At 34.7% G+C, this 24,062-nt stretch overlaps 1 protein-coding gene across 1 annotated transcript in view; it reads left to right on the plus strand.

The window, feature by feature from the left end:
• The window catches only part of abs (ATP-dependent RNA helicase abstrakt), a 222,580-nt gene that overhangs the window by 56,791 nt on the left and 141,727 nt on the right, over positions 1-24,062 (plus strand). Inside the window, exon 5 of the mRNA XM_090391777.1 lies at positions 17,675-17,735. Coding sequence (XP_090247903.1) covers positions 17,675-17,735 — 61 coding nt within the window. The remainder of the gene's footprint in view (positions 1-17,674; positions 17,736-24,062) is intronic.

A 24,062-nucleotide genomic window follows, 5' to 3' on the forward strand; every position in this document is an offset into this window, starting at 1 on the left:
TGGAAAGTTTTTTACAAATGACCAGAGAAAGTTGTTAGAAGTTTATTCACTTGGTTATACTATAAATTAAAGATACCAAGAAATTATATACTTAGTTTAATCCTTTATCCAAGTGTAAGCAAACAAGTTTGTGCCTGCTATTTTCAGGACTGGGGCAACTCGTATAAAGAAGCTAAGACTTCACATCACTTTCCTTAGTATCCCATAATGCAAAGCACATCTCCTTGCAGACATGTATAATACTGTGCATTATGGGAAGAGTCACTACCCAGACCTGTTTCACCTTTATTGAGGTCTCATCATATCTAAGACTTCACATCAAATGATGCGAAGTCTTAGCTTCTTTATACGAGTTGTTTCAGTCCTGAAAATAGCTCGGGCATAACTTGTTTGCTTATACTTGGATAAAGTGTAAAATTTCCAAATATTGCTTTTTTTTTATTATTTATGACAAAAATGGACTGTTTTTCAATATTTTAAAACAGATTTTAATACTTCATAATATAAACATCTTTTAAGACTGCATAATATTAACTACAACAAAAACACCAAAGAAAGTACCTATAGCAAATGTAACAAATCTTTCTATACAGCTGCATAAGGGGAAGCTTTTCCCAATTCCTTGCATTTGTTATGAGGCATGCAATAGGAGTTTTTCTGCTTCAGCCAGTCAAATATCTGAAAGACATGCCAAATCAGCTGAATACCAAAGCGAAAACAAATATTTGGCACATCCCTACTATCAATATCTTAATATAGTATAGTCACAATTTTATTGTTATGCATATGTTCAGAAAATCATGTATAATAATTAAAGTTATCAACAAATTTTTCAGATATTTGACTGGCTGAAGCAGAAAAACTCCTATTGCATGCCTCATAACAAATGCAAGGAATTGGGAAAAGCTTCCCCTTATGCAGCTGTATAGAAAGACTTATTACATTTGCTATAGGTACTTTCTTTGGTGTTTTTGTTGTAGTTGATAATATGCAGTCTTAAAAGATGTTTATATTACTAAGTATTAAAATCTGTTTTAAAATATTAAAAAATAGTACCATTTTCATCATAAATAATAAAAAAAGCAATATTTGGAAATTTTACACCTTATCCAAGTATAAGCAAACAAGTTAACAACACATTAACTCAGCATATTTTCTACTTGAAAATTAAGTCTAGTGTCTTCCAAAAAATCTCTAATTTTTTAAAATTCAGAATTATCCCTGATAAAGTGCTTCCATAGCACACTGACATCCTTTGGTTGAAAAAACTTGAGTTTAAATTGCCCTTAAGCATTTATAAGGACTTTTCAACTGAAGATGAGTTAGCTGATCTTATATTTAAATGATAGGATCCTTTCTCCATTCATTAAATAATGTTGAGTTGACCTGGTGTAATACTGAATAACATGTGATGATGATAGAATGATAATATATGAATAAAAAATCATATTGGTAAGCAGATATGCAAATTAAAATTTACCAAATGTTTAATAACATTACTTTATAGATTATTACATGCATAATGGAATTGATGGTTAAGAATTTAGGGAAACACAACACACGGGTTAAAATAATTACTTTACTTAATATTAGGAAAGTAACAGTTGACACTTTGACCTCTGTATTGTGAGGTCATCGTTCAGAAAAATACACGTCTAAGGAGCAAGCTACATGCTACTACACTTTACAAAGGTAAAATGAATCTAAGCTGCTTATTAATCTTTTATCTAGCCTGATCTCTGGTGGGTAAAAAAAAAGTTAATAATATTAAAAAAATTAAAAAAATATATATAAAATAAAATAAAGTTTAAAAAAAATAAATTAAAAACAGAACTAGATTAAACATTTCTAAAGTCCTCTCGTATTGAGATATCCTTTCGGATTTGTTCCGGTGCTATAAGGGTTGCAGATGGGTCCTCCACATCCTTGGAATGATTAGTCCGTCATTTTTGTTCAGTGTTTTAGCATTTCACAGGCTTCTTTAAATTTTCTCTCAAACCAGGTTTGGACTTGCTGCCTTTCCAGTCAATTCTATGGTATGTTTGGAGTGCATGGTCTGATAGTCCTGTTTTTCCATAATGGAGATATTTAATGTGTCGTTTGCATTCGTCTTTTCTGATTGGGATAGTGCATCCTGTTTCCCCTATGTAGGTAGGTTACATGTACATTGGATTTTGTAAACCCCTGGGTGGGCTAGGTGTGGAAGAGGATCTTTGGAAGAACTGAGTAAATTTCTTAATTTTGCCGGGAGTTTGAAGGTAGTCTTGATGTTGCATTTATGTAGTGTTCGGTCTATTTTTTCTGAGATGCCTCTAATATATGGTATGGCTATGGCATTCTTATAATCTTTTTTGTTTTTAGTGGTATTTTTATGGAGGATCTTGTGAATTTTTTTTTATTAGAGCCATTTTTTTATAAATGTATGGTTAATGATTTTGAATTCTTGGTTTAGAGATTGTTTATTCAAGCAAATAGTTAGTGCTCTGTGTTTGAGGGTGCTTATGACTCCTAGTTTTTGTGTATGTACTGGCCTGTGTGTGTGTGTGTGTGTGTGTGGGTTTGAAGTAGACCGAGAAGGAGAGACAGCCTGAGGGAAGATGTGTGACGAGTGTGTCTAGAAAAGGAAGAGATGTTGTTTTCGATTTCAATGGTGAATTGGATACATTTGTGTTGTTTGTTCAGGTGGCTAAGAAATGTATTTAATGTTTCGCGGCCATGGGTCCAAATGGCGAAAATATCATCGACATATCCAAGCCTGACTTTTGGGCTTTAGGTTGGCCGAATTTAGAGCTCGTTGCTCAAAGTCCTCCATGTAAAAGTTAGCTATTGGGAGGGAAAGTGGTGATCTCATGGCTGTACCTTCTTTTTGTAGGTTAAAATTGTTTTGTTCGCATGAAATACCCGGAGCGGAGTACATGGGCAAAGAGGGCCGTGATGTCAGGCAGAAATATGTTCTATAGGAGAATAATAGTATCATTGATCAGGACATTGGTGAAAAAGGGCAGTTATGTCAAAGCTGACTAATAAATCTTGGTGTTGGTGATGTTTTTAATTTTGTTTATAAAATGTGTATTTTTTTATGTAGGAGGGAGAATGACCTACCTACTCCTTGAGTCGGCTGCTAATTTCTTGGCTAAGTGGTAATTAGGGCTGTCGATTCCTTCAACTATCAGACATAGTGGTGTGTTTGTTTTGTGTATTTTTGGTAGGTAAGAATGTGATAAGCTTTTTTTTTAACCAAACTTTTGGGTTCTATTGGCAAAATCTGAAGAAAATTGATTAATTCTGCAAGGGAGGGATGTAGTGAAGTTGCCTACAAGGAAAAATCAGAACTCTAAAAACCCAAGAAGTTTAAAGATGCAGTCCTATAAAAGAAAAAAATCATATCCAAAGCAGCTACTGCTGAGTAAGTTAGCATGTGCCCTTAGAGAATACAGAGAAAAAAATACACATCCTTTCATATGCATATAATGCTTGTCATTATGGGATGGATCACTACCCAGACCAGTTTCAACTTTTATTGAGGTCTCATCAGTGGGATCCAGACCCAGAGAGACAGTTGAAGTAATATAGGAGTCATATATTTCCATGAAGATAGGATATCTGGATGTTAGAATAATTTTAAAAATATAGTAAATGAAATAAGCAGCAGAAATTATCTAGGAGGAATGTGGTCATGAGTATATTTCAATATTGGTGATAGTTTTTTTTTCATCTCTGAAATGTATAGAGGCACCTGAAGTAGATATTGTCCAGGAATTTTGAAGTTGCAAAGTGGCTATACTTCTTATTCCAGCAAATTCAGAAGGGGTTATACTTCATATTTCATACATTTTTAGCTAGTTAGAAGGTCAAAATGTAGTTGATTTGAATAGAGCTTTTATAGTGCCTATCTAGGGGCGGGGAGAGAATTGAATGTGAGAATTACAGAGGAATTTCTCTGAGTGTTCCAGATAAGATTTATACATACTTGATAAAAAGGCTTATTAAACTTATAGGGAACAACCTGAGTTCAGGACAAATAGGATTGCCAGAACCACATTTTTACTTGTGGGTGAATAGTCAAGAAATAATATGGATATAACAGATCTGTATTTAATATTTGCCTGGAAAAGGCAAAGTGCCAAGGGAAAAAGTGCTCAATATGCTATAGTTACATGATGAATATTATACACAGCAGTATATAGCCTACCAATTATGAATGATGAATTAGAACTGAAGAATGTACATGAAGATGATATGTTTTTTTTTGTAAAATCAGGTGTAAGATAAGGATAAACGTTATCTCTTTCTATTTATCATCTGTGGATTGTATGAAGGAAAATGGCATTAAACCTGATATAGAATTGGAGATAATGAACTCATCTCTTTATGCAGATGATGCTATACTCCTAAATAAATCCAAACTAGATGGGTTCAAAATTCACTCATTTGGAATAAATGCTATATCAAATTTGCTGTAACAAACAACAATAAAAAGGCATATTATGAATTCCCAATATAAAACAAGCAAATAGAATTACTAATAAAAACAAGGAAACACACTTTCTTTTATCTACTTAACATCCATAGCATAAATGCAAACATAAATGACGTACATCATCACTTAGCCATCTAGAAATTCTGTTCGTAACAGAAACCCCCATATTGCAACTGTAATTTTTTTTGGTGTGCACTTATTTTGTAATTGACTGTGCCATTCTAATATTTCTTTATATGTCTCTACTTATTTTATTGTTACTATTATTATTATCTATTATTAATCTTCTCTGCTCTATTCTTACTTTTATTAGTTTATCTCTACTACTTTATTTAATCTCTATCCTTTAATACTTTAACCTCCTATCCTTTATTAGTTTTACTCTACGGATTAGTATTTTTTTTCGATACTGGGAGAACTCTGGAAATTTATTTAGATTTATTGACTGCGCCACCAGTGTTCTTCTTGTGGTATCAGATATAATTATACTTCCAGTAGAGTTCTCTCTGAAATTATCCTAAAGTCTTATGTTTATTATTTCTGGGAAAACTCCATTATCCTAAAGTCCTTTTTAACAGTCGTGACTAACATTAAATTCCTTCACTTACAGGTTCATGTTTATTTAGAAACAGTGCATTGCATAATGATCAGGCGGTACACTTTGTAAGCAAAATAAACATGTTTATTTTAACTAAACTACAAAATACGTTATCATACAAAAAGAAAGGGTTCTCTCTCAACTCCACTCTAAGCTTAAAACTTTAGTAATTTAACAATTAGAAAATGCACAGAGTCATGCAACATGTTATCAACACTCAAAGAAAACTATCAGCCCTTCTCAATCCAAAGAATATCATGCTCTATAATTTATACCAATTATTTCCAACTAAATTATGAACTAACTTTTCAGTCCTGAACTATGGCCTATGTTAAACACAATAAATGTCCCTTAGATTCTCAGTCAATTTCACATATCATAAGCAAACACAACAAAATTTACTCGCATATCTTCTTTAACTCTATTATACACCCGTTCCTAGTTCCTTCTTAGGTTCCTTTGGCTTCCCATCCATTTCAGGTTTTGACTTCCATGCAAGGATTTTGTTGTCACCATCGTCTCACTTCGATGACTTGCAGGGCTTGGAGCACATTTTCTCAATGTCTATGAATCGGCCGAAGGGGGGGTCCGACGATCGAGGCACTTAGCAGACTGTCCTATTGGCATTGCATGCTGGTCCTGCTTCTCTTTTTCCTCGGTAGTTTCACAGCTCCCGTGGCTGTCCCTCGCGACCTTCAACTGGACCGACGAACACGATGAATCGACTCAATCTGAAGTTTTCTCTTCTCTTCCTCCCTTCCTCTCTTCTCTTTCATTCCTAGATGACCTTTATACAATTTTCTCAGGTCTCTGGACGAAGGGTCAAGGCCCCCGAACATTCCTGCACAAACCGTCTTGACCTTCATGTTAAACTCACTTTTAGTTCTCACCGAATATACACACTTAATCCTATTTTCAAAAAGGCGATGAATCGACTCAATCTGAAGTTCTCTCTCTTCTCTTTTCCTAGATGACCTTTAATGAAAGAGAATTCCTCTCTTCTCTTTCATTCCTAGATGACCTTTATACAATTTTCTCGGGTCTCTGGACGAAGGGTCAAGGCCATCGAACATTCCTGCACAAACCGTCTTGACTTTCATGTTAAAGCTCACTTTTAGTTCTCACCGAACACACACTTAATCCTATTTTCAAAAAGGTGGAACTACTTCAGAAGTATACCACCTTTTATCACTGTCCTTGAAGTTCCTTGAAATTCACTTATATTATATACAATTCCTACATCAATACTATGCTGATGTCCAAGGCCCCTTGAACCTTACAATTTAGACATTTTCTGTTTTGTACAATCTTGCATGTTAATTCCTTGGGGTTAAATACATGGGCTTTTATATTATTTACAATGCTAATACAAAGTTAGTTTAGCGTGTTTACAAGTTGCGGCCTCTGTAAAAGTCGATGCAAGAAAGAGGAAAATTTCTACTGCATCGAATTTTACACAGTTACAACAACCATAGTCTACCTTCAATGAGCAAATTACACATTGCATGATTCCTTTTGTCACAAGGATGACACGTGTCTTTGTGAGATTGAACATTGATCACCATAGAATATCCAATTTAGAATCTGCCACTTTTGACCTCCTCTGGTTTACAGTTTCCTTGCTCCATTCAGTAACATTCATTTGTTGTATTTTCTGCTCTTCTGTAAACCATTCTGATCTCTTCACCTTCCTATTCACGAAGCTTAACTTTATAAAATCTAGCCATCAAAATATCAGTCATCTTCCTAGGTGACTTTAATGTAATTCCATCTAGCTTCCCTTTTCTAACATTCACTGACCAAGCTGTATAAGCTTTTGCTATAAGCAGTGATCTTGCACAAATCATACATCTACCAACCTAAATTCCTGATAACCCCTCTCTGCTCTCCCAGTACCCTTCATCTTTTCTTAACCATTTTTCCTTCCTGATAAAGCATAGAGGTCATCTCTCCGCTCAGTTATTCAGATCACAATCTTGTGCATGTTTCCTCTCACACAGAATATCCAGCCACTCATCATCATCATCAAATTCCTGCCATGTACCCTCAAAGGGTGTACAGGATACGATAGTACCACATGCAAAATTTACATCATTACTAACTTCCTATCTACAATTTTCCTCCACATCAGTCTATTACTTGTCAAGACTCCAACATTATCAGATCTTATATTTCTATCATCTAAGGCACTTTCTACCATATCAGTCCACTTATATCTTGGTCTTCCTCTGGATCGTTTCCTGCCAACCTGGCAGAGAACACTTGTTTTGCTAATCTTTCCTCGGCCATTCTGTTAAAGTGACCATACCACCTGAGATTAGCTCTGTTAACGCATTCCTTGATGCTGACAATGTCAGATTCTTTCCTAATATTCTCATTTTTAATATGATATTGCCATTGATGCCATCTGTTCATGCCTATAATTTTTCTCAGGACTCTCATATCTGCAGTCTCTAGTCTTTGGTCAAGTGTTACTTCTGACCCAGCTCTCAGATCCATAAGTTAAAACTGGTTTGAACACTGTCTTGTATACAGCTAATTTAGTTTTCCAACTAATTTCTCTGTTATTGCATATGAATTTATTCAATTGACTTCCCACCATACCAGCTTTGCTGATTCTGTTGTCTATTTCTATATTTAATTTACCATCTTTAGTAAAAATTGTGCCTAAGTAGCTGAAATGTTTTACTTGTTCCACAGGTTCTCCATTCACAACACAGTTGACATTTTCAATGATTCTGCCTATTTTCATTGTCTTTGTCTTTTTATTGCTGACCTTCATACCATATCTATTACAACAGCTATTCAATTTAGTCAGAGAATCTTGCAGACTTGTAGTGGATTTATTTAGAAGTATAACATTATCCGCATAAAGCAAAGAGCTGACATTAACATCTCCAATTTTGATATCATGTTTAATACCACTTTCCATCATAATGTGATTCATATAGATAATGAATAACAGAGGAGATAATATACATCCTTGTCTCACACCAGATTTAACATTAAACCATCTTCCTGTACTTCCTTCAATTCTAACTGCTGACTTACAACTCAAATAAAGACTAGGTATTTCTTGATTTAATGCTCCATTAACACCATATAACTGTAGCGTACTGAATAGCTTCTCTCTTGGCACCTGATCGTATGCCTTTTCCATATCTACAAAACTTAAATACAGATTTTGGTTATATTCCCATGCTTTCTCAACTATTTGTTGTAAAGTGCAGATCTGATCCTGACGGCCTCTATTTGGCCTGAATCCAGCTTGTTCTTCACCAAGCTTTCTTCCACAATTCTTCTCAACCGTTTCTCAAGTATACTGGCATAAATCTTGCCCGGAACACTCTGTAGGGAAATACCTCCGCAATTCTCACATTCAGTTTTATTTCCCTTTTTATATATGGGTACTATTAGAGCTCTACTCCAATCATCAGGAATTCGTCCCTCTGTCCAGGCATTCTGAACTATGTAGTGCAGCCACTGTAAGACTTTTATACAGCATACTTCAGCATTTCTGGTCGAATATCATCTACTCCTGCTGCCTTTCCACATTTCAAGCCTTTGATGGCTTTTTCTACTTCAAGTATGGATATGTATTCCTGACTGCATGCCCGGTCGGTGTTTTTTACCACTGTGCTGTCATCACTGCTTGTTTCATTTAGCAGTTTTTCAAAATAATTACTCCATACTTCAAGGATTTTCTCCTGTTTTCATTCACCTTTATCATCTCTAACTCCTTTTACAGCACTCTTTCCTCCATTCCTAAGCTTCTTCAACAACCTCCAGAATATTTTGCCACCTTCTTGATATTTATTTTCTATGTTCCTGCCAAAGTCCTCCCATGACTTTTGTTTAGCTAGTTTTACATATTGTTTAGCTTTCTTACATTTGTCTCTGTATTCTCTAAAAGCACAAGCTGACTTATTTGCCAGGAACTTTTGATATGCTTTCTTCTTTTCCTTCACTGCCTCTTTAACTTCCTGTGTCCACCATGGAGTTCTAATTTTTCTATCCTTGCAGACAACTTCACCACATGCCTCTCTAGCTGAATCAATCAGGGTTTTCTTCAAGGCTTGCCACTGAATCTCCAAGGTTTGGTTTCTGTTTTCGAACTCTTTCATTTTTTCTTCAATAATCTTTGTGTATTTTAGTCTACAGTTCACATCTGAGAGCTGCTCAACTTTTATTCGCTTTAAAACTTTCTTACATGTTATTCTTTTCAATATGAAATTCAATTTTATCCTGCTCAAGACTAAATAGTGATCACTTCCAATTCCAAATCCTCCGTACACTCCGGTGTCCAGGGAGAAAACATCACTATCAACAATAACATAGTCAATGAGACTTTTCTTAATCCTTGCCTCTTCTCTCCATGTGAATTTGTGCACATTTTTATGTTGGAACATGGTTTTAGTAATAACCAGTCCATGTCCTGAGCAGAAATCCAACAGATATTTGCCATTATTATTAGCATCCAGTCACTCTTAACTTCATATTCTTGGCATTTTACAAAAGTACCACATAGGAGGTCCTCTGGAACTTCTATACATCATCTGACTACTCTTTCTGCTTTTCTGATCCATAAACCTACTCTGAGCGAGTCACAAAAATTATCCTTACAGAAATGTGAGGATCTTCCTTCTCTATTCCACCTGGAATTTTGTTCACTTTCCAAATCTTGGCTCAACAAAAGATGTACTAAAGCTGTTGATGGAAAAAAAATTTCAGCTTATGCTGAAGCGCATACATTCAAAATAACCATCAGCAAATCCAAATCTGACTTCATAAGGGTCAATAGCAGAAAACTTGCCTCCTGCCCAGATGGAAGCAGCCTTCTGGTTTCTTGTTAGGGCCCCTAAAAGAAAAGTGTTTATATATATATATATATATATATATATATATATATATATATATATATATATATATATATATATATATGCATGCTACAAAGAGAATTAGGGCTTCACTATAACAAAAAATGAAACACACATAATATGTGATTTAATATTTTTATTTTAAAATATTGCAATAAATTTTCCTTTATAATAACATCAGGCATAAAATATATAAAAAAAAATAAAAATTAAAGTTACAACCAAATAATAAAATATTTTAAGAAAAAAAGGAAGAAATATATTTAAGTTAGAGTAAAAAGTTAAATTTTTTTTCCTTGATTTTCCTCTAGCAAATTCATCAATTATTTTCGAAGTATTGATGTTATTTAATACCTCTTTTTCCACATATAATAGAACTCGGGGCCTTTGGCGTCTGCCAGGTCTGATACCTGCTTGATTCATCTCTTTTTGTCATGGTGGATGGATCACTCTCTTCAAGGTTTGTGCCAATGCAGGGATACCTGAGAGCTTTGTTCTATCACCTATCCTCTTTCTCTATATTCATGTGTAGAAGAAAGATGGTAGGTGATAAAACAGAGCCTTGCTCTCAGCACTAATCCTATTCACAGCTTTGATGATGATAGCACTCCATTCATACTATTTATATGACAAACATTCAGCACTCAGACATCCCAAGAATATTTGCAACTATTGCTTAATTGATTGATAAACATTGATTTTCATACCATCCCTCATTAGATGGAGGATAATCTGATCACTTGCAGTGCTACCAAAGTGCAGTCTTGCCTTTTCTTCACTTATGTGACACCACATAAGTGATGTCAGCTCACATATTCTTACCTCAGTATCTCTCACAGATCACCAGGCAGGATCATATTCTCTCTCTCCTTGGACTGATATTTACTTCCCATTTCTCTGGGCATAAACACATCACATCAGCTTCTGAAAAACTAGGCATTATTTTCTGTCAAGACACTGATTTTCATCCATCCAGATACTAACTTTATACAAATCTCAAATTCACCCATCTCTTTAGAATACTCTTCACATGTGGGGTGGTGATGGTGCACTTAAAACCTCCCTAAAAATTCTTGATGCAGTCTAGAGAAGAGCTTTTGCTTGCTCGTAGATAATCCCTTCTTCACTGACTCACTTCATCCTCCATCTTGCAGATGTACTGTTTCAGCTCTGTGTTTATTCTACAGGTACTTTCATGTACACTGCTTCCACTGAACTGAGGAATAAACTATCATTCTTCTACTGTTTTTTTTAAGGCCTGCCCAACATTCTTTTTCAGTATACCAAGTCTGCTGCTTCTCTTGCTCTTTTATTCTATCTATTTGTCCTTTGGAACAGCCTTCCTCAATAACTTCTGCCTTCATCTCTTCAGGGAAAATGTCAGTGAACTTCATGAAGATGGCAAATTTAAATATGAAAATAAATAATAGTTTAAGCAAAGCTGTTATGTTTGGGAGATAATTGAATAAATTTATATCAAATAAGAAAGAAATTAGCTAAAACACTAAGCTAGTTGTGTGTACAATATAGCATTTAATGCAGTGTTAAAAATTTGAAAATTTGATTGAAAGTAACAATATCTCAAAAATTACTGATTTGAAAGTTGGTTTAGAAATAAAACAGTTGATTCTAGATTGTTGATATGTGAGTTCTAAGAAAAATTGTGTGATACCTCCAGGGAGTCCAAGGACTCATTGTGGGAGGGCAGACTACTCTACTTCGTTAAATACATCTCATCCTCTCCACTGCTACTTAATTCTCCAACTATGACACTACTACATCAACACCATCTATCGTCCATCATCACAAGAAATTGTATTTTTTCTAAGTACATTAGAACCCTCCCCTGCTCTTTGTGATGTAATTGGTTCTTGGAAACCATTGGTTCAATATCATGAATTAGGGTTACTTTTCTGGAAATACAGTTTGAACCTGTATAATCTAATACAGTAATCCCTCGATTAATGCACCCCCGATTAGTGCGTCATTTTTTTTCGATGCCAAATTCAATTAGTGCGCCTCTAAAATTTGATTAGTGCACCTATATACATCTTAAAAATTAATGTTACAGATTTTAAACATTTTCTATCTATACATTTTTATGGCTAACTATTTTAAAAAATCACTCGCTAGAATGAAATAATTTAGTTACCGATTTAAAACATTTTACAAAGTTATTTTTAATGGCATACTACACTACTTCCACGTGCACTATGTATACTATGTTCCAAATTTTTACTGCCAAATACAACTTTTCTCATACAACCTATGGACCAGGGGATTATCGCAACCTTTAAGGCATGCTACCTGAGAAGGACATTTAAACAGGCAATAGAAGCAACATCTGGTGAGAATTCTATGACATTAGTAGAATTCTGGAAGAAATTTAAATCTGCTATTGAAAATATTCATCGATCTTGGAATGAAAATACTGCTAGCAATATGCGAGCCGTTTGGAAGCACATTCTTCCACATTGTGCAAAAGATTTTGGAAGCTTTTCAAATGAAATGGATAATGTTGTTGAGGAAGTTACCAACATCGGGCGTGAACTGGGTTTTGATGAGATTGACAATGATAATGTCCAAGAGTTGATTAAATCTCATTCTGAAGAATTGAGTGATTCCGACCTGCTAAATTTAGATGCACAGTGGGAAGATACCAAAGAATATGAAGAAAGTTTAACCACTGATAGTCAGCCAAAAGAGATTTCACAGAAACAATTTGAAAATATTTTTCGTACAATCGAAGTTTTTAAGCAGCAATGCTGCTGACCCCCTGATGAAGAGAGAAGCAGTAAAATTTGTAGAAGAGGCAATAGGGCCATACCATCGGTTGTATGAAAAAAATAAACAAAATGCCCACCAAACTATGTTAGCTCATTTCTTTGTTAAGACGTAGAATAATAAAATTTATATTCTGAATTTATATGTTTTATTGTCTTTCAGATTCATGTTTTCTCTTTAACTAGGCCCTGAGACATACCTTAATTCTTTTATAAAAAAAAAAATTAAGGTTCAAAATAGAAGTATGAGGAACGAATTATACTTTTTCCCATAGGTTATTATATTTGATTAGTGCATTTTCGATTAATGCTCCTGTTTTAAAGAGTGCATTAATCGAGGGATTGCTGTATAAACGTTTTTGTGTATTCTTCGAGATGGTGGATTTGTAGAATTAGAACGCTGAAACTTGGAGCAAGTTCCATGGATTTCATTCTAGGTACCTGAAGGCTAAAAAGTTCATGCTTCTCTAATTGTTGATGCTTTCTGCTTTTTCAAGGATTGTTGGAAGTTTTTCCACTTGGTTATAGTATAAATTAAAGATGCCAAGAAATTATATTCTTGGTTTAATTCTTCATCCAAGTATAAGCAAACAAAGTTTGCGCCTAAACTATTTTCAGGACTGGGGAAACTCGTATAAAGAAGCTAATGATTTCACATCACTTGCCTTGGTATCCCATAATGCAAAGCACATATCCTTATGGACATGTATAATGCTATGCATTATGGGAAGGTTACTACTCAGACTGGTTTCGACTTTTATTGAGGTCTCATCAGTGGGAACCAGATCAAGAGGTGATACAAAGGTTGAAGTAATACAGAAGTCATAGTATAACCAGGTGGAAAATCTAACAACTCTCTCTCTAATCCAGAGTATTTTAATAATAAGGTGTCACACCTTTTGGCTACTTGTATATGGAAATATGACTTCTGCATTACTTCAACCTTGGTATCACCTCTGGGTCTGGCTCTGTATGTGGGGGAGAATCAGTGCCTTCCACAATGGGACATAATGGCACATTCTGCTTATGATTCCCACACATACAAATTAGCCAAACATTTAGCCAAAGTGCTCACACATTATATTGGCAACACACCATTGCACATTAAAAACTCAGCCCACTTTAAAGCCAGTATAGAGAACCTCTCACTCCAACACACTGACATAATGGTCAGCTTTCATGTCTCCTCTTTATTCACAAATGTCCCTCTCAAAGATACCTTAGATCTTATCCAAGCCAAATTTCCTCCTGATATCTCAGCCCTATTTCAGTTCACCATGAACTCAGGCTATTTCTTTTGACAGGGAAAATTCTACAAACAGATAGAGGGTATAGCCATGGGTTTTCTACTCCCTCCCCCTCTAGCAAACTTCTTTATGGAGACTTTAAAAGAAAAAGCCTTAAACTCAGCCCCCACAAAAACCCACTGTCTGGCTATGCTATGCTACATGATGGATGGTGTGTTCTCTATTTGGCCTAGACACACTCCACAACTTCCCAACACACTTAAACAGTCAACACCCCAGAATCGAGTTCACCTTGGAAAAAGAAAACAAAAGTCTCCCTTTTCTAGACACTCTGATTACATGCCAACCTGATGGATCCCTGGCTTTCTCTGTTTACAGAAAACCAACCCATACAGGTCGAAACATTCACCAACAATCACCCCCCCCCTCACAACAATATGGGATTATAAAAACCCTGTATAACAGGGCTAAATCAATCTGTTCAGACAGCAATGCCCTAACTACTGAACTTAACCATATCCTTAACACCTTCTTAGCCAGTGTCTGCAACCCCCCCAAAAAAATCCAGAAAATATTAAAACCAGTTAACCACAATTCCCCCCCCCTTAACAGAGATTACACTAAATCTATCACCATTCCATATATCCAGGGTACGTCTGAAAAGCTTACAAAAATCCTAAAAAAATATGACCTGACTACCTGTTACAAACCACATAAGAAATTGGCATCCCTTATCTGCTCCATCAAAGACCAGCCACTTCTCTTAGACCTACCTACTACGGCCAAACAGGCAGGACAGCTAATATCAGGATTTCTGAACACAAAGACTACATCCGGTTTCACCAATGTAGCCACTCAGGACTTGCAGACCATGCATTAGATATCCACCACAGGACTCACCACTACTGGAAGAAAGCCACTTTACTACATGTAGCAAATATAAATATGAAAGATTGTTCTTGAAATCAGCCTCAGCTCTAAAAAAAACTTCCCTAATCTCAACAAATTTGGATGCATGAGACTGCCCAAATTTTGGAAGCTTGCATCCTTAGAACATCAGTCCAACAGCAAAGACAACCCAATTTAGCCTGCTAGGGGGGCACCTTTAGGACTCTAGGACCAATGCCAGTTGCCTTCTTCTGCCTCATTTGCTTGTTGTTAGTGCTTGCATGCACATATCATAGTTTTATGTTCCCAGAAGATGGCAATGTAACATTGCCAAAATATAGGAAGGTATTGATTAAAGTTTTTTAATTAATATTTTTGTATACATTGTCATTTCCTAAAAAATTTAAAGTCATGCATAACCAATGTATAAGTTTATCTACAAGAATTCCCAAGCTCTCAAAATCCAGTTGCGCAACAGTTCTAATGATGATCTCTTAATCTTCCCTGCTGGAGTTAGGTTGTAGCTGCCATTCACTCTGTATACAATTTTTGTAAGTATATTTCTTAGTTATAACACATTCATGTCGAGGTAGTGTTTTGCCTGTTTATTGTTCCGACGGGACTTCTCATTACCATTTATGTACCACTTCTGCTTCACACAAGCAGGCTCAACTGACACAAAGTTTCAATCCTTCAGTTGAATTTTATTGCTGCTTTGTGTTGGGCTGGCTGGGTGGACTCACACACACATTATACGGCATGTTAGTATCAATTCAGGGGTAGAATTTTATTTGAAGTTAGCCATTATGATCTGTGTTAAAGACATCAAAAATTTCAAATGCAATCAAACAAACACTTATTTCATGTAATTGAAAATTTGGACAAATGCTAAGACAATTGTTTTTAGTTAGATACTATGTTTGGCAGTTCAACATATGGTTTTGCTTGAGTCTATACAACATAGTTGCTGTTGGAGGGGACACGTGATTCATTAGTTAGTGCCATTTTTATCTCGATTACCTCTAATTGTACTGTTTGTTGACAAATATATTACACAGACTGCAAATGTTTTTGTACCTTATTCAGTGATACAATAAATTTGTTTTTCTTGCTTCTGCAGTATACTGGCTGTTGGGGAGGGATTGTTGGTTACTGCGGTGAGCAAGTTGCTATTGCCCCATCATGAACGTGTTTAAACTTTTTTTGTGTGTGAGGTATATGCAAAACTTTTTAATTTCTTTTTTCATAAATTAAAATCAGGGGTGCGAGTTATATGCAAGGGCAAGTTATATTGAAGTAAATACGGTATCAAGAAATAATTGATGAAAATGCAATAATGGTCTGCTCAGAATGAGATGTGGTGTTTGTTATGGGAAAGTTGGCAGTTCAAATTTTACTTACTATGTGTTTGTAAAATTAGCTGCTAGTTTTATGTGTATATTTGTGTATAAGTTTTAAGATTACACTTATTAATCATTTGGGGAATCTTCTCACTGAGTTGGGGCCATGTTATGGGTTAAAATTTTATCCAAATCATATTGTGAATGTTTGCCTTAAAAATCTTTTATAGCAAACCGAAGGAGATTAATAGTAATGATCAATGATTAGGTGAGAAGTGTTTCAGACAATGCAGAAGTTGGTTGTTAATATGTTTCTCCAGCAGTCAATTAAATGCCAGTGAAATATGAAGATATGATATGGGTTAACTCTGAAGCACAGAATCAGAGAACAGAAGAATAAACATAATTTGTTAACAGTTTGCTTTCATGTACAAAATAAATGTGGTTAATCATGACAGATTACTAAGACATATAGTAACTTAATTGATATCTGGCTAGTCCTGCTAAGCAACCATATTCCAGTTGTGCTGCTCATGTGTCTCTTAAAACTAATGTAATTTGTAAAATATTGATAGTGCACCACCAATAACCCATGGCTAGATCTATTTCGTAGCTTGCAAACCAGCTTATTACATAAGAAACAACGTGCTTCAACTGTTTTACTATGGGTATTCAATAGTAGCATTCTATGAAATGGTGAAAAAAGGTCAAAATACTGCCCCTAATTTTTTGGCTTTGAAAGCTGTTTAGCTAATCCATACTGTTATTGAGTATTTGCATGAAATGCTAAGACCAAAATGATAAATCATGCAAATGTAAAGAAATCAGTGAGATTTCCTGTATTCAAGAAGTGGCTATACTAACATGTTATTTATCCATTCTCAAAATTTTTCAGTGATGAAAAAAAAATATATATATATATATATATATATTTGAAAAGCTGCTGCCTAATCATAATTTTTTTTTGTATTAGAAACATTAGAGTAATTCCTCACGAATTGCTGTAACAAGAGTAGCATGTGTGTCTCCTGTGCAAAAATGGATACAAAAATGTGGGCAGTATAGGGGTTGTCATCTGAGACAGCAAACACTAGAAATGAATTAATGACATACATTATATCATATCCAAAATTTTCTATAATTACATTCAGAATGTTTAAAATGATAGACCAGATTGTCTAATGTAGGAAAAATTTAAATCCTGAATTTGTATTTTAGGAAAGATCTCTTATACCAGAATTGATCAAAAGCCGTGAATCAGAGTGACAATTTTGATATGTGATTGCCAAGCATGTAGCCATAGGTATTCTGCTACTTTCAGAATACCTTATGATTTTATTGGAAGGAATGTCTAAAAGTAACTAAATGCATGTGCGTGTATATTTGAATGAAAATAACTAAACTGGTGTAATGGATACATTTAATTTCTCATCTAAAATGCTTCATTTTATTGTTTTTCAGCTCTCATGGGTGTTGCTGAGTTAGCCAAAGGCATTCAATATGAAGAACCCATTAAAACTGGGTAAGTGGATTAAATTGAATATTATATTTGTTATATTCTAAGGTATTCATATCATTACTATTATATTAAGTGTAATGGTCAAAGGACATTCAGCAGAATGAATAAATTAAGAAGTATTAAAGAGAGAAAAGTTGTGTTACCGAGATTGTCATGAGACATGGTTTGATAAAATTTTAATATTTTTGAGGTCTATATAAAGAAAAAATTTTGCCATTTTTATTTCACTCATAAACTTTTTTATCAGTACTAATGTATATTAGTCCTGGGGGGGGGGGGGCATTAGAAATTTGTCTTTTGAACATAAGACATAAGGAACATAAGATGTTAGAAAAATTTAAGCAACACATTTTTCTCTCTTCCTCTTCATCTTTTGTTGTGTGAATTCCACCCATGAATGATGATAGTACATTACTTGTACCAAGGGTACAAAATTTGGAAATGTGCTAAGGAGTAGATAATTTGAAAATCCGAAAAACCAAACATGGAATTTTTTCAAGCCACTTCAAGTCTCCAGCAAGCAGGGTGGTGGTATTTCACTAGCTGATACAAATAATCTAGTTATTTTTCACAAACATCCATTCCCACTTTGAGACTTGAACCCAGTCTCTTGGAGAGTAGATTATGCTATTCACTCAGCTAACCAGACTGGAAAAGCAGTCTTGGTGGTTTGCAAAATCATTGCTGTTGGTACATGCACACTAAGGTGGCACAACATCAACACTATTTGTTCAGTTGAGAATTTTCAAGTGTTTATCTTTACTCCATGCCTGCCTGATGGCAAAATTATTACAACAGAATGTGCAGGAAGGATCTTATTTTGTATATTGGTTGCACAGAAGGTTATGTTATGGCTAGTACTGTGATATTGGGAAAAGCAAAATTTTTATTTAACTCTAATAGCAATGCCCCACAAAGTCTGTCAAAGTACAAAACCTATTCCATTGGAAGTTCATTAGAGCAAACTTTCCACTTTAACAAATATTTTTGCCTCCTTGCCAGTTCACTATAGTGGCAGTTGACTGTATTAATGTTTGGTTTATATATATATATATATATATATATATATATATATATATATATATATAAATCACATCAAGTATTGAGTGGTGTGTATGTATATATATATATATATATATATGTGATGTGTTATCAGTCATAATTTAAAAAATAAACAGGATCAGAGTAATCATAAAAAAGGCACATTTTGTGATAGCATTCTTGTATAGTGATACTGTGCTTTATCACAACATTTAAACCCAAAGCTGTTTTTGTCACATGACTACAGACCTAATTTTTGTTTTGCCTAATTTGGTATCTAAAATTATTCTCTTGAAATGATATCTAATGGATACTAAATTTCATTAGATTCTATCAAGTCAGGGAGCAGTTATTATTTTGAATCATTTTGTCATAAAACAGTCAAGTTATTACAAAAACAAACAAACATTATAATTGTTAATATAATTGATATTCAGTTATCTCCATTATGAGATGTGATAATCCTTCAAACTTTGGAGAATATTTAAGTGAATTAACTTGCATTCATAGCTGCATCTCAGAGACAGTGACAGAAAGCTAGAAACATGTAGCACTTCCTTCTATATGCATGGTAGCTCTAATTTTAAATAGAGACTAAATGACAGAATATATTTTTATATATGTTGCTGAGATGTTTCTTCTTTCTTAGGTCAGACTTGAGGTTCTGAAATATGTAAGGTAGATAAGAACAAGGAATTCTGTAAACATCAGGATGTTTATCCATCCAAACCATACATAGAAGAAGGCTTTGTGTGGTATGAATGAGTTTATAGGCAACTCTGATATTACGACTTTGGAGCAGAGCAGCAGTTTTGATGGAAAGATTTCTAATATATGGGATGGAAATAGTCTCTATAATGAGCATCATAGCTCATTATAGAGATTTTAAAATACCTGTTAAAGATGAAGTGGCTGAACAGAAATTTGAGTTCTATCTTGATCTTTTAAAATAGAAAAATAGCTCTCTTTAAGGTGTGAATTATGCCTATTTTTTGTGATGAAGATGTAGAGTTGAGATATGAAGATATTGTCCAATGTTGAGTGTGCTTTTTGATAAATCTTCAATGAAATTCTGGTTTCCTCTTTTTGAGATTAAAACATCAAGAAACAAAGAATTGAAGTTTTGGATGAATGAAATTGAGAGAATTTAGAAAGTTATTTAAATGTGAAACATTAGATTTTTAAATAATAAAAATGTCATTAACATACCTCCCTCAAATAGCAGGTTTTGGGTTGGCAAAAAGAAAAGTTTCAGTTATTCTGCAAGACCTTAGAATGAAAGATAAATAGGTGAGCTAACTTACACCATCAACTATGGGTTCCACAGGAATATCAGTCTTTTGAATTTTGGACAATCTATATAATCTTCGAGTTAGACAGAGAAGACGAGTTTGTTTCAAGTCATTTGGCCAGTTTGGCATATTTTGAAAATCTTTGGTTTCTTAGTGAGTCACCCAGTAGAATCATTGCCTAAAGTGGAGTAATAAAGAATCTAATAGGAGACAGATGGCTGTGGGATTCATGACAATGTTGGATCACCTTTGCCTTCAGGATTATGATATTTATTTCTTCTTGAATTGCATGGTGCTTTCCTTTTAAATTGGTGGTGTTGTTTTCTGATGTGCAAAATAATGACAGGAGAACAGTAGCTTTAAACCTAATATCATTGGTGGTGGTGGTCTGGAGAAGATGATGAACGTCCTTTTATGCTGCACAAAATGACAATTTTGTGCAGCAGAAATGGGGATGATAGCAAAATTGAAGCCTTGCTTAAAGGATAGTCTGAGACAGTGCTGTCTTTGGAAACTAGTAGCTGCTAGTACATATTCTTTGCTAGCAGAAAAAGTTGAATAAATTAATACTACATCCATATGTCATGTGTCACTGTTCATGCCAGTATGCTATACTGTTGCATATTGTCACAAAAAAAAGCACTGGTCTGAGATATTAATGAGTGCCCCTTTTCATTTGAGAAGGAAACTTATTTGATTTTGCTTGGTAAAGTTACTGAAATTTTTTTCTTTAGATGGTTTTGGAAGAGAATAAAAGTGAGTTTGTATGAGTGATTTAGCATGTTGTTAGTATTGTCTCATAGATCTAGATAGTGTAGATCAAAGCATAAAGAATTCAACTTATGAATAGCTTATCTTGCAGAATAAATTCTTCTCTAGACTTGAGAGAAGACTTGTGATAGGGTTTATATATATATATATATATATATATATATATATATATATCTATTCTATTAAAGTTTATAAGGCAGAACACTCGAATAAGTTGATAACATTACTTATATATTGAGCCTATTAACAAAGCATATCTCCCTCTCAGGAATATAAAACAATTAATATACCTAGTGTCCTAGAGAAAGTCCACTATGATTATTTTTGCTGATGAAGAATTGATGGACACTGGCCATTCACAATTCTCGGGGGGGGGGGGGGGGGAATCCAAGACTAATGAAAGCAAAGCCTCTCAAAGTAGGAAGCCAGATGATACCACCAAAAAGAAATAATAATAATAATTATTATTATTACGGGCGACTCCAAGGAGTCCTTAGACTCATCGAGGGAGGCCCTAAACATCATGATCATCACAACTATTTGATTTGACATTCACACAGTATCTATCATACTTTTGCCTTGAACTCATTCACTGTCATAGCACCCACAACAGACTCAGGCAGCTTATTCCATTCATTCACCACTCTAAAAGTAAAAAACCCAGCTCTGGCACCCTTACTAATCACACTCTTGCCCAGCTTCCATGGATGTCCTCTAGTCCTCCTACACCAGTCTTGTTCTCAAAAATATCCTCTGAATTAATCCTATAGAAACCCTTCAGCAATTTGAATGTCTCAATCATATCTCCCCTTTTCTGCCTATCAACCAATTTCTGCAACCCACAAATCTTCAACCTGTTTTCATAAGGTTCATTCCATAGACCTGCTATCATCATTAGTCACTTGCCTCTGGATCCTCTCAACCTCCTCCCCATCAAGAAGAAACCTAGGTGACCAGATCTGGGCACAGTAATCAAGATGGGGTCTTATCAAGGTTCGATACAGAGGAACAATAACTTGCTTATCTCTGCTCGTCAAAGTATTCTTCAGTAACCAAGTGATTTGATGAGCTGATTCAGCAACTTTTGCGATGTGCCCCCTAAACTTCAACTCCCTATCCACCAACACTCCCAAGTCCCTGGCCTCATCAATCTCCTGGAGTACAGTTCCACCAATGTGATATACTGCTGCTAATCTTTTCACCTCAAAATGCATAGCCTTACATTTTGCCACATTAAATTGACATCCATTCTCCATAGCCTAGACTTACAATCTATCCAAATCATCCTGCAAAATTTTGACGTCTTCTGCATTCACTATTGCCCTACCCAACTTAGCATCATCAGCGAACAAATGAACTGTTTCTCTCAGATCCTTTCCTATATCGTTAATAAACAAATTAAACAGCAGTGGTCCAAGAACAGAACCCTGCGGCACACCACTAGTCACAGGCCATTTTTTGGACTCTGCTCCTGAGTAAACCACTCTCTGGTATTTCTCCATCAACCACCCTCCTATCCATCTCACCAACCCTGACGAAAACATTCTTACAGTAGAATTATCATGGATTCTGACAGAACACAGACAGAGGTTTAAAACAGAAGTTTTTTTTTTTTAAGTTCATCCTTAATTAGTATTTGGAGACCACTCGCTAAAAATATTATTTTATGATACTTCACAGAAAAATCTTAACATTCATTATAGAGACTCCAATTTCTTATATCAGAAATATCTATAAATATTGCTGCTCTACTTCAAATTCATAAGATCAGAATTACTTATAAGTCCATCCAAACCATCTGTATCCTCTTATCTCCAAAAGACTCCCTTCTGTGAACATCTAGATGTTTACGAAATTCTTTGTTCTTCTGGTCTATGTTATGTAGGCCATGTTTACAGAAATTTTTGCAATAAGAAGGAACATCTGAGTAATGTGGCATACAGAAGAGAAGAAAAATCCTCACTTGCTTATCATTCTTCCAAATACCCATGCTCCTGATTGGGATAAAGCTATGATGCCCTATCTTGAAAACTTTCTTTCATATCATTTCAAATATTCCATCATTGTCACTCATATGTCTCTCTCAACAGGGACCAAGGACTTATCTTAAGTGATGTTTAGAGGCCATTAATTAGATCTCGCAACATAACTGAGTTAAACCTTTCAAACAATTACCTCTAAACAATCCTAGAAGATAGGTGATGCATGCCGCACATCACTGACTTGTTTTTTGATTCTTCATATTCAGATAATTTAAGTTTTTTTGTTTTTTTTAATTGTATTTAACTTGTAATTATTACTTGTGTTAGATCCTGAATGGAGGATTTTCTAAGAAGTTGTTCATTCAGAATCTAGCATGGGTAATTTAACTAATTTAAGATAATACTTGCACACCAGCAGAAAGCAAGAAAGACCTTGTTCGTTGTATATGAGAATGGCATTAATATATGTAATGTGTTAAAAATATTTGTTGTCAAATGGAAGACTAAATTAGAGAATTAAGTGAAATTAGTGATTCTATGTAAAACAAATATTAGCTTAAATTTGTGTCCTATTAAGCTATCTAAAATAACGTAAGTCGCCAGACAGGTAATGAGTTTTAAAAGAGGTAAACCGTGAGTAGACATATCGGTACACAATAAATAACGGAAAAAACTCACGTAGAAAGATTATTTATTAGTATAATTTTTGCCTGTGTGTCACAGGCATCTTCAGTACATTAAGCTCAAAATTAAACACTAACTGACAATTCCAAAAAACACCACCTAAGCAGCTGGTGTACGATAACTAAAAAGGTCAATAACTTTCCTAAAAAAAAAAAAAATAATACAATAAAAAGTTAGGAAAGATTAGCTGATTTGTAAAGTACTATCTCCGTAAAGGGGATAGACGTAAGCCGTCGGATCTGTTTAAGTTAGGAGAATGAAGTAGAGTTTCACATGTTTCTTTATAAAGGCGTTCCATGAGAAACTGACTTTTGTGAAGAACTCTTGTCTTTCTCCAATGAACTCTGTGTCTAGTGAAGATGGCATGTTCAGAAAGTCCAGACTTTTCAGGTTTAAAGTATTCAATATAAGATTGGTGTTCTTCTAGCCGAATAGAGGCAGATCTTCCCGTTTGTCCGAAATAAGATAATCCACAAGAGCACGGAATCTGGTAGACACCTGGATGATTAAGATGTGGAAGCTTGTCCTTAGGAGAAGTGAGAAAGGTGGAGATTTTTCTA

This window comes from Typopeltis vanoorti, chromosome 4 (assembly GCF_054136105.1).
Source record: "Typopeltis vanoorti isolate ZY-2024b chromosome 4, IOZ_Tvanoo_1.0, whole genome shotgun sequence".
NCBI classification, from domain to species: Eukaryota; Metazoa; Arthropoda; class Arachnida; order Uropygi; family Thelyphonidae; genus Typopeltis; species Typopeltis vanoorti.